The sequence below is a fragment of the Lynx canadensis genome, chromosome C1 (assembly GCF_007474595.2).
Source record: "Lynx canadensis isolate LIC74 chromosome C1, mLynCan4.pri.v2, whole genome shotgun sequence".
Taxonomy (NCBI): domain Eukaryota; kingdom Metazoa; phylum Chordata; class Mammalia; order Carnivora; family Felidae; genus Lynx; species Lynx canadensis.
Genome location: NC_044310.1, coordinates 21,103,148 through 21,115,303, shown reverse-complemented (window position 1 = coordinate 21,115,303; position 12,156 = coordinate 21,103,148). Strand labels below are relative to the sequence as shown.

Sequence of the window (12,156 nt, the reverse complement as noted above, 5' to 3'; positions counted from 1 at the left end):
ATTTTGAGAGAGAGCATGAGCGAGCAGGGGGGCAGAGAAAAAGGGAGACAGAGGATCCCAAGTAGGCTCCGCACTGATAGTGTGGAGCCAGATGTGAGGCTCCATCCCACAAACTGTGAGATCATGGCTAGAGTCAAAATCAAGTCCAGCATATACATAAGTACACAAAAGAAAACAATTCTCCCTAAACCTATGTTCCTATAAAAATGCATTATTTCCCACATGAAAATCAGTCTGAAACTACTCAAGGATATATTTCCTCGATATTTGGAGCAGTAATACATGTTAAAGTGAGTGGATTTGGATTACCCAAACAATACTTTCTACTCCCATATTCTTTAAAAAAAATTTTTTTTTTAATGTTTATTTATTTTTGAGAGAGAGAGAGAGAGAGAGACAGAGCACGAGCAGGGGAGGAGCAGAGAGAGACAGGAAGACACAGAATCTGAAACAGGCTCCAGGCTCTGAGCTGTCAGCACAGAGCCCGATGCAGGGCTCGAACTCACAAACCGTGAGATCATGACCTGAGCCGAAGCCAGACGCTCAACCGACTGAGCCACCCAGGCGCCCCTACTCCCATATTCTTTTAAGCATACTGCCCACCCCTGTTTGCCATGAGTAAAACCTTGTGCAAAATGAGTTACAGACCAAATTTAATGATGACCTAAATTCATCAGATGTAAATTTTTCAGGTGTAGAATGTATGCATAAATCCGTGATGCCTGCAGCTGACAGATCTAATGAAGCCACTACGCCCTGTAGCATTCTTGGATTCAGTGATTCAGGTTTCTTACTATGACAGGAAGAAAATTCAATTGCATTGCTTACAAAACTGCAATAGAAAGAGAAACTGACAGATGAAAAAAATCATACAAAAAAAAGTATATTCAAGAATCTAGAAATCATCTCTTTAGAATTTTTTAATGATGAAAATTTAATGATTAAAAAAAAGCCTGGGTGGTTTAGTCAGCTAAGCATCCGACTGTGCGGAGCCTGCTTGGGATTCTCACTCTTTCCTGTCTCTGCCCCTCCCCCACTTGCACTTTTTCTCTCTCTCTCTCCCTCAAAATAAATAAATTAAGAAATACAGACTTGGAGTCACATTTGTATACTCCATTGTTTCTGTTTAAACTAGTTATGGAATTAAAAATGGCCTTATGGCTCCATTCTGTTTTCCATGAGAGCCCAAACAAGGTAGTTTCCCTTTGTTTGCCAGAACACTGGGTATAGGATGCTGGTTATAGTTTTATGATTGTGTGTCCTAAAGAAAATACCTTTTTCTTTGAGTCATGCAGCCCACTAGGAAAGTATGTCAGAGTTGGAGATCTTGGTGTTTTTTGGAGGTAGTGGAGGTTGGGAGAGGAAGATAACCAATCAAATTAGTTTGGAATTTCTGGTTTCAGGAGTACCCTGACACTATGCCCTGGTATTTAAACTACCTGCTCCCTCACTCAAGCTGTAGCACGTCATACTTCATAGGCTTCTTCTTCCTTTTTTTAAATGTTTATTTATTTATTTTGAGGGGGGAGGGGCAGAGAGAGAGGGAAAGAGAGAGAATCCCAAGCAGGCTTCATGTTGTCTGCACAGAGTCTGATGAAGGGGTCAGTCTCATAAACCATGAGATCATGACCTGAGCAGAAACCGAGAGTTGGGCTCAAATGACTGAGCCACCCAGACATCCCTAGACTTGTTCCTTATACCATGTATTATGCAGAGTTCTATTACTTTCTTTCTTCAACCCTCAGATTTTTCCTGATTGATATTAATTCAGGTTTTTTAGTTCCAGTTTAGTTGTTCCAGACGAATTTCTGGGGTGATTTTTTAATAAACATGTAATATTTTTTTAAGTTTATTTTTTATTTTGAGAGAGAGAGAGAGAGAGAGTGAGAGGATTCCAAGCAGGCTCCCCGCTGTCAGCATGGAGTCCAACACAGGGCTCGAACTCACGAAGTGTGAGATCATTACCTGGGCTGAACTCAAGAGTTGGACGCTTAACTGATTGAGCCACCCAGGTACCCCCAAATGTATATTATTATTAAAAATTACTTAACACTTTTCATCTTCAGATAAAGTATTCATTAACTATTAGCTGTAGTTATACATTACACCTACATTACTTGCTAGAGATAAGGATAAAACAGGGTTAAACAAAAAGCCATAGGTCAAAGATAATGTTTGTTATCAGAAATCTGAATATGATTTATAACCAATTCTTTTTTTTTTTTTTTTTTTTAAGAGAGAGAGAGAGAGAATGCTAGCAGGTAAAATGGTCAGAGAGAGAATCTTTTTTTAAATTAAAAAAAAGATGTTTATTTACTTATTTAGAGAGAGAATGAGCAAGCAGAGGAGGGGCAGAGAGAGAGGGAGAGGAAGAATCCCAAGCAGGCTCTGTGCTGACAGCACAGAGCCCGATGTCGGGCTCAATCTCACAAATTGTAAGATCATGGCCGGAGCCGAAATCAAGAGTTGGACACTTAACCAACTGAGCCACCCAGGTGTTCTGAGAGAGACAGAGAGAATCTTAGGCAGGTTCCATGTTTAGGAGCCCAACATAGGTCCTGGGATCGTGACCTGAGCCTAAATCAAGAGTCAGATGCTCTACCAACTGAGCCACTCAGGTGCCCCTGACTTATAACCAAATTTTTTTAAAGTTTATTTATTTTTGAGAGAGAGAGAGAGAGAGAGGGAGGGAGAGAGAGAGAGACTGGCAGAGAGAGAGGGAGACTGAGAATCGCAAGCAAGCTCTGCACTATCAGTGCAGAGCCCAATGAGGGGCTCGAACTCATGTACCGTGAAATCATGACCTGAGCCAAAATCAAGTCTGATGCTCAACCTACTGAGCCACCCAGGCACCCCTATAACCAATTCTGAATTACCCATGTTGGAAGGTAAAGTAAGGCACAGGCAACTGGAGTCAGTGAAAACTTAGTTTTCAATACAGCCTTCACTACCCTCTCCCCTTCATTAGGCTTGTTTATAGTAAGTAACAAAATTATTGGGTCTTAGTTCCACCTCTATTTCTTGTACCTTATTAAGTTTTAAAATGTTTAGATTTAAAGTGTATAAAGTTTTCCCATTTTACCCATAAATCCTTTATAATAACCAGCTTTTTGTCAAAAATTTAAAAATCTATAGTTTTATGCAACAAGATACACGCTCCATTATCAAGAAGTATCAATTATGGGCGCCTGGGTGGCTCAGTCAGTTAAGCATGTCCTGACTTTAGCTCAGGACATGATCTCACGGTTTGTGAGTTCAAGTCCTGCATCAGGTGGGCATGAGCCCTGCTTCCAGTGAGCCCAGTTTTCTCTCTCCCTCCCTCTTTCTCCCTGCCCCTTGTGGGATTCTCTCTCTGCCCCTCATTCACTTACACCATCTCTCAAAAAAAAAAAAAAAGTGTTAATTATCCTTTTTTAAGTTTAAGCATGACTTGCATGACTTGCCTTACATATATTGTGATCAGTTAGTTTTATAATCTAATAGTTCTGGGATTTTTTTTTTTTAATGCTCATTGAGTTTGAAACAGATCTTGTGTTTATACAAGCATTTTAACAGCATCAAAACCTTGTAAATGGAGAACATTAATTTATGGTACTTACACTACTGCACTTACTCATTTTTGCCTTCTAAAAGAGGATTATTATTGGATTTAAAGAACTGTTTTAGAAAACTACAACAAAATTACAGAAAGCAAAATCTGCCACTACTGAACAAAGCAGGCTTTGTCTAGAGCAGGCCCATAACTTCCCTTGGAAATACTGCAAGGTTCTGACCTTCAGGAAATAGAATTGGGCAAAGCACTGGAGAAGATAGGGAGAAAGTCTCTCTCTGCACCTGCAGGTACAGTTAGGTCTGGGATTCCAACTCTGGTAAAATAGTTTTCTGGCCATGACTGAATCAAAATGTGTACACTTTTTGATAAAAATTCCAAGTTGAGAGGAAGGTTTTATAGTGAGGTGCCAGAAAATATAGATTCTCTCATGGAAAAAAGGCTTAAACTTTCCCAAGTTTTCCTGCAAGGAGAAAAAGGGGCTGTTGAGAAAATCCACTGGAGCAGAGAGAAGGGTCAATAATTTGTGGTTGGCAGGCCACATTCGATAACAGAAAACCCTATTATAAGGAGTCCATGTCAGACTCCTATTCTACTGCTTCCTCCTCATTCCTGACTACATGTGGAAAGTGTGCCTGTTCCTTCTTTCCCGGAGGAAACCATTTATTGTTACACCTCGGTAAGTATGAAAAAATGTCTCTGATAACTCTCATGACCAAATAATGCCAAGTTTTTCTTCAAAGGGTTACGAAGTAGTTTATTCTTAATTAACCCATCTATTATTTATTCCTATGTTAATATTGTTATATACCTACATTAAATTTTATCCATCCAACATTCTCCTTACTGATTTTACCCTATATTTCTAAATCACCTTGCCCCAAATTACTCCATCATCATGGGCTTGAGAACCCGTAACTATGAATTTTAGAGCAAAATGAATCAAAAGGTGATGGAAAACGAATGTAGGAAAGAGGAAAATATTATAATACGGTACCTTTTAAAGCAATATATTCCTATGTAAAAGTTAAAAAAAAAAGAGGCTAATTTTTGAATGAAAAATATATGAAGGGTCAAAAAGGAAAAAACAAAAACACAAACCTAGAGATAAGAGAATAGAAAGGCAGAGAGAAAGAAAGTTCCAGACTAAATGGTAGAGTACAGTTTATTAAAATTATTTGGTCCCTTACCCAAGGGATACAGGAGTACTGATGCATAGGGGCACTTGTACCCCAATGTTTATAGCAGCACTCTCAACAATAGCCAAATTATGGAAAGAGCCTAAATGTCCACCAACTGATGAATGGATAAAAAAATTGTGGTTTATATACACAATGGAGTACTACGTGGCAATGAGAAAGAATGAAATATGGCCCTTTGTAGCAACGTGGATGGAACTGGAGAGTGTGATGCTAAGTGAAATAAGCCATACAGAGAAAGACAGATACCATATGGTTTCACTCTTATGTGGATCCTGAGAAACTTAACAGGAACCCATGGGGGAGGGGAAGGAAAAAAAAAAAAAAGGGGTTAGAGTGGGAGAGAGCCAAAGCATAAGAGACTCTTAAAAACTGAGAACAAACTGAGGGTTGATGGGGGGTGGGAGGGAGGGGAGGGTGGGTGATGGGTATTGAGGAGGGCACCTTTTGGGATGAGCACTGGGTGTTGTATGGAAACCAATTTGACAATAAACTTCATATATTGAAAACAAAATAAAATTATTTGGTCTTGTGCCTAATTTAAGGACATGTGCTAATAATTAGCTGGCTGCTTTAATCTGATACACAGTAAAGGATTTTAGTGAAGACAGAAAGAGCTTTTATACTGATCAAGAACTACAAAGTATTACTACTTGAACATTTTCTCTGAGTAAATATACAGGCTTCTCCTATGGACATATTTCACTTGAGGAAAAAAAATTTTATACGAACTACTGAGGATAATTGCTTATTCCCCTGAATGGACACTACAGCATAAACTCCTACTCTGGATTTAAATAATTGATTAACTCACCAATTATTAGAGAGGTCCTATGGTAAAACTCTAGATGGATACTGACATAACACCTTATCTATGTGCATATGATTCCCCATGCAAAGGTTATTTATTTGAAAGCAGACTCTTCTTTCAACGTTTTTTATTTATTTTTGGGACAGAGAGAGACAGAGCATGAACGGGGGAGGGGCAGAGAGAGAGGGAGACACAGAATCGGAAACAGGCTCCAGGCTCCGAGCCATCAGCCCAGAGCCTGACGCGGGCCTCGAACTCACGGACCGCGAGATCGTGACCTGGCTGAAGTCGGACGTTTAACCGACTGCGCCACCCAGGCGCCCCGAAAGCAGACTCTTCTTAATTAACAGCTCTGGACATCCAACATAAGCTATGGTCAACTAAGAAAGAAATACATCTTATCTGTTTTTTTGTTTTGTTTTTATTTAAAGATTTTATTTTTAAGAAATCTCTATACCCAACATGGGGCTCAAATCAACAACCCAAAGATCAAGAGTTGCATGTCCCACTGACTGAGCTAGCCAGATGCCCTAAGAATATACATTATCTTAAATTTATAAATATCTTGGATTTTTTCTTTTAATATTTAAATTCTCAGCTAGAAAGTAAACTTCTCAAGGGCATAGACATGATTTATATCTATCAGCATCCACTAAAACATTTACAGTGCCTTAAATAATAAGAAATATATTCAATATACCCAGTAATTAATTTTGTTTCACTTAGCTTGCTAAACTTAGAACCATCAGTTTTATTAATTTTTTTAAGTAAACTCTACCCCCAACATGGGGCTCGAACTCATGACCCCAAGATCAAGAGTTGCCTACTCTACCAACTGAGCCAGCCAGGTGCCCCAATACCATCAATTTTAAAGTTTAAAATGAATTACTATATTATAGGCCTAGAACTGTAAACAAATGATTTAAATCTTAATTTACTTTGTACATTTATCCTTCCAAAGAATCTGATAAGACTTTCCACACACTCATCCACTGAAATGCCTCTTCAATTTCATGAAGAAACAGTTATGTTTGGTAAAAGCCTTTAAAGCTAAGGTGTAGTGGAGCATCCAGGTGGCTTGAGCATTCAACTCTTGATTTTGGCTCAGGTCATGACCCCGTGGTCATGAGATCAAGCCCTACCTCCGGCTCCGTGCTGAGCATGGAGCCTGCCTAAGATTTTTGCTCTTTCAAAAATAAAAAATAAAATTCTCTTTCTCTCTCTGTATCTCTGCCCCACTCTCTTGCTCATGCGTGCACTCTCTCTCTAAAAATAAAATAAATCTATGGCAATGAGAAAAAATGAAATATGGCCTTTTGTAGCAACGTGGATGGAACTGGAGAGTGTAATGCTAAGTGAAATAAGCCATACAGAGAAAGACAGATACCATATGGTTTCACTCTTATGTGGATCCTGAGAAATTTAACAGGAACCCATGGGGGAGGGGAAGGAAAAAAAAAAAAAGAGGTTAGAGTGGGAGAGAGCCAAAGCATAAGAGACTGTTAAAAACTGAGAACAAACTGAGGGTTGATGGGGGGTGGGAGGGAGGGGAGGGTGGGTGATGGCTATTGAGGAGGGCACCTTTTGGGATGAGCACTGGGTGTTGTATGGAAACCAATTTGTCAATAAATTTCATATATATATATATATAAAAAAAAATAAAATAAATCTAGGGGCACCTAGGTGGCTCAGTTGGTTAAGCGTCTGACTTCAGCTCAGGTCATGATCTCACAGTTTGTGAGTTTGAGCCCTGCATCGGGCCCTGTGCTGACAGCTCAGAGCATGGAGCCTGCTTCAGATTCTGCGTCTCCCTCTTTCTCACTGCTCCCCACACCCCCCCCAACCCCCCACCCCGCTCATGCTCTGTCTCTCTCTCTCAAAAGTAAATAAATATTTAAAAAAATAATAAAAAATCTTGGGGTGCCTATGTGGCTCAGTTGGTTAAGCGTCTGACTCTTGGTTTTGGCTCAGGTCATGATCTAGCAGTTTTGTGATCTCTGGCAGTGTGGACCCTGCTTCGGATTCTCTGTCTCCTCTTCTCTCTGCCCCTACCTCACTTGCACTATCTCTGTCTCTCTCAAAATAAATAAATAAACTTTTTTAAAAAGTGCAAAAAAATAAATTTAATAAAAGAAATCTTGGGGCGTCTGGGTGGTCAGCTGATTGTCTGATGTTGGCTCAGATCATGATCTTGCAGTTCATGAGTTCCAGCCCCACGTCGGTCTCTCTGCTGTCAGCGCAGAGCCCACTTTAGATCCTCTGTCTGTCTCTTTCTCTCTCTCTCTGCACCTGCCCCTCGTGCTTTCTCTAAAAAATAAACATTAAAAAAATAAATAAAAGGGGTGCAGTCAGTTAAGCATCCGACTCTTGATCTCAGCTCACAGTTTGGGAGTTTGAGTCCCACATTGGGCTCTGTGCTGATGGCACGGAGCTTGCTTGGGATTCTGCCTCTCCTTCTCTCTGCCTCTCCCCTGCTTGTGCTCTTTCTCTCTCTTGCAAAATAAACAAATAAACTTAAAAATTTTTAAATAAATAAATCTGAAAAAAAAGAATTCTTAAAAAATAAAGTAAAGTAAAATAAAATAAAATAAAATAAAATAAAATAAAATAAAATAAAGCAATGGCGTAGTTCTCAAAGGTGTCAATGTTGACCCTTCATGACCTGGCCCTGATTTACTCAAATAGAATAAATCCTGAATTATAAGAAATATACTATAGTCTCCATTAAAATAGCTTACAGCCACCTATGAATTATCTAGGAAATAGAAAATAAAACCCAAAAATTAAATCTAGAGAGAACAGGGGCACCTGAGTGGCTTAGTAGGTTGAACACCTGACTCTTGATTTCAGCTCAGGTCATGATCCCATGATCTCTGCTTGAGATTCTCTCTCTCTTCCTCTGTCCCTCTGCCCTGCTTGTGCTCACTCTCTTAAAAAAAAAAAAAAAAATCTAGAGAGAATATAAAAATCTTAGGTGCCTGAGTGATTTCTAGTTCTGCTCTTAGGACTATTGGTAGACAGAAAAATTGATGAATTTGAGGCTCACTTTTTATCAAACAAAAATATCAAACTTTATCTACTTAGATGAAATATTTTTGTATATAGATGTTAGATGGGCATTCTTCCTAAGTAAGTTATATCCTATCAGTAATTTATATCTCTTTGCCTATTTCTTGGTTTTCAAATACCATTCATTTCCATCTCATAGATAAATGCCTAGCATTGTTTAGATCCTTATCCTTATTAATGAAGAACTACAGGAGAAGTTAGTGACCCAAAAGTGAATTTATCAATTTCAGGAGAGTGGTTACCTCTGGGACCAAAGAAACAAAATGTCATCACAAGGGAATGCGGGCATGGGCATAGAGAGAGGGGTGGAGCGGGATATCTCTGTTTTTAATTTCATTTCTTAAGCTGGGCAGTGGCCCAAAGGATCCTTTATATTTTTGTGTATTTTTTGTCTATGCTTTTTTCTATTTATGAAAAATCTCACTAAAAATAAAAGAAAGTTTTAAAAATTTCTCATGATCAAGGTGAAGTGAATCAAGTCCTGACTTTGGTCCTAAAAATCTGTTGCTTTGTGATTCACTTTGTGATCCATGTGCTTCAGTTTCAGTAAAACATGAAAAATACTTTGTAGGAACTTCATCTGGCAAGATCTCAGGGGGGAAACACACTTTTAGAAACTAAATAATATTAAATCACGAGATATTTGGGAATGCTACCTGTGTTCCCACACTTTAAATGTTTTCTTTAAAGTCATCAACATTTTTCATTTCTGAAAAAAGAGCAGCCTAGGACTGAACACGTTTTCTGCTACTTCCTAAATCAAAGAGAAGGTACAAATCATTTTTTTAAGAGTGTAATATCAAGAAATGATTCATAGGCTTTCCCCCACTTTGCTTACATTTTCAACCCTTTAACAAATACCCACTTAAAACTATTTTTCCCACCTTTCCATCTTCATCTTATACAAAACTCCACACGGTTGGGAAAATGAGTCTTCAGTGACAATGGACTTCCACTTCACTTACAAGCCTTGAAACTCTAAGCTACACTTGTAATTACCAGCTTGCTCTCTAGCTATCTCTGAGACAAAAACACTTCAAATATAAAGCACTGACTTGAGAAATGTTTATATCAAAGAACTGCCTTACGAGAAATGGAAACACCAGCACAATGGGAAAAGCCTGAGACTTATCTGGAGGATGTATATATAACTGAGTCTAAGAAATTATGTCAATTCTTGAAAAAAGTCCCATTTATAGAAATCAGCTGTGCTACCTCCATACCATATACACACCAAGTCCTGCAACACGCTAGTAAAACATTGAATTCTAAATATGAGTTCCTGTAGCACTTCTCTTCTGCAAGGGCAAGAAATTAATAGATAGTTTCCCTACGCTATTATATAAAAAAAAAACTCCGAAGGGCTCAAGTAAAACAAAACTATGAGTGGCAAATTAATATAATTGAATGAAAAACAACTTACAACGTTTCATTCATTCTTCACAAAGTTGTACACATCCTAAAGTTATAAACAACAAAATCTTCCTGGTCAACTCCCTATAAAATATTCAATTTCACATCTTCATCTGCCTTGCCTCTGTCAAAATTTCTTTGCCTTCTATTACTCACCAACTGCATCTGGATTTACCGGTCTGGAGACGTCAGCTTGCCCCATGATTAAATTGTCTGATGTGTCTCACGACAACAAACTGTCCCGGACCAAAGAAAACTTAAAAAGACAAATCCACATAAAGAAGAGACATGCACTCCTCTCTCAGTGTCACTGCCAAACGTCGGGAAAAAGCATGAGGTGAGTTAATTTGCTGGAGTTTCTGTTCCCTGTATCCCAGCCTGGGCACTTGTGGTTCTTACAAATATGTCTTCACGCTGGCTCTCTTCACACAGGAATGCCTGTCATTCCAGAGCGCACACTGTGAAGAACTCAAGTGCAGGAAGGGGAGGAGACTGCCAACTACATTCGGGCTGCTGTGTGGCCCGCCCCGAAAGGCCACACCTACTTCTCCTGCCGTTGAGCTTTTTTATAACTCTCCAGATTCACAGCTATAGAAGATTGGGAGCCTACTCCAGAGTAGAACTTGTAGATGTAATCATGCACAAAACGTCAGGGTTGTGCATTACACACTGATGGGAAAGGAGGTAGACTCAAAGATATGTCTTCAAGACAGGCTTGCCTCAAAAGTACCGACTGTTCTCACATTTCACGGCTTGCTCTAAAACTGTAGTATTTCCTACCTATAAGTGGCAGATCCAAAGCAGGATGAGATCTATACACAGGGAATTAATAACATTAGGAGTAATAGTTTAGGACTGAATATACCTTCCCTAAAAATAAATAGTTCTGAAAATTTTGCTTACTAAAATAATAAATTTGAAATAAATGTTTGACAGTATTTCTCTTCCTGCTCAAGCTCAATAACCACTAAATGACCTTGGGGATTACAAAATGATAGGTAATGACCCCACATGTTGTGTTGCATATAATACATGAAAATATCAGCTAACCACATGTCCCAACTGAAGGTGCAACTTGCATACTGATTTTTCTTTTTTAATGATATAACTAACTTACATATAGTCGAAGTACTTAAATATTAAGGATACAGCTTGATGAATTTTTATCCACAGACATACCTGCGTATGCTAACACTTAATTTGCTAAATGCAAAAAGCCATATCTAACACAAGCTGCAGTGTTTAGCCACATACGCTGGATTATTTCATTAACACCTGAAGGTAAAAATGGTAAACTAACACTTCTGAGCACTACATTATGGAGGTTGACATTGGTTACTGGATTTAATCATTGCCACAACTAACCATACATTGTGAAGAGCATATTATTTAACCTATTATCAGATTAGGAAACTAAGGTTAGTAAGGTCAAATACTGTGACTTATGTCACCAAGTTTGTAAGTGCCAAAGCCCTAATATTCCTTCAACAAATGACGGCTGCGAAAAACAAAACAAACAACAACAACAACAACAAAACCCCAAAGCTTTTAGTTTAAATCTTAGTATTCCAAACCGAGCTCACAGAAGAATTTCTAGTATCTGGAATTTCCTTTTACCTTTCCTTAGTACCTTCTCCTTTCCCCCCGTTATTTTATCCCCTTTATCTGCTTTTGATACGGAAAAAAAAATAGCAAAGATAACAAATAAGAAAATGATAAAGCCAAAGCAATGGTAAGAAAAAAAAGTGTAGAAAACCTCAGGCAACATTTTAATTGTTAATACTGGTAGCAGTCAGAAAAACATTATTACGTTGACCATTAAAATAGGAAAGAGAGGGGCGCCTGGGTGGCTCAGTCGGTTAAGCGTCCGACTTCGGCTCAGGTCATGATCTCACGGTCCATGGGTTCGAGCTCCGCGTCGGGCTCTGTGCTGACAGCTCAGAGCCTGGAGCCTGTTTCAGATTCTGTGTCTCCCTCTTTCTCTGGCCCTCCCCTGTTCATGCTCTCTCTCTCTCTGTCTCAAAAATAAATAAACGTTTAAAAAAAAAATAAAATAAAATAGGAAAGAGAGTAAAAGGAAAAACATACTGAAAGAATGCTCTAATGCAAGAATA

The 12,156-nt window shown here is 38.7% G+C and overlaps 1 protein-coding gene across 11 annotated transcripts in view; it reads right to left on the bottom strand.

Annotated features, from left to right (window-relative positions):
• Nucleotides 1-12,156, bottom strand: part of PHACTR4 (phosphatase and actin regulator 4) — a 103,343-nt gene that overhangs the window by 34,975 nt on the left and 56,212 nt on the right. Inside the window, exon 1 of one of the 11 annotated variants that reach the window (XM_032594228.1) lies at nt 10,199-10,479. The exons of 9 other annotated variants lie outside the window; for them this stretch is intronic. In XM_032594228.1, the coding sequence (XP_032450119.1) occupies nt 10,199-10,244 (46 nt within the window). In that variant the 5' untranslated portion in view covers nt 10,245-10,479. Of the gene's footprint in view, nt 1-10,198; nt 10,480-12,156 lie in introns of those variants that run through there. One more of the 11 variants, XM_030327857.1, reaches the window with a different exon arrangement.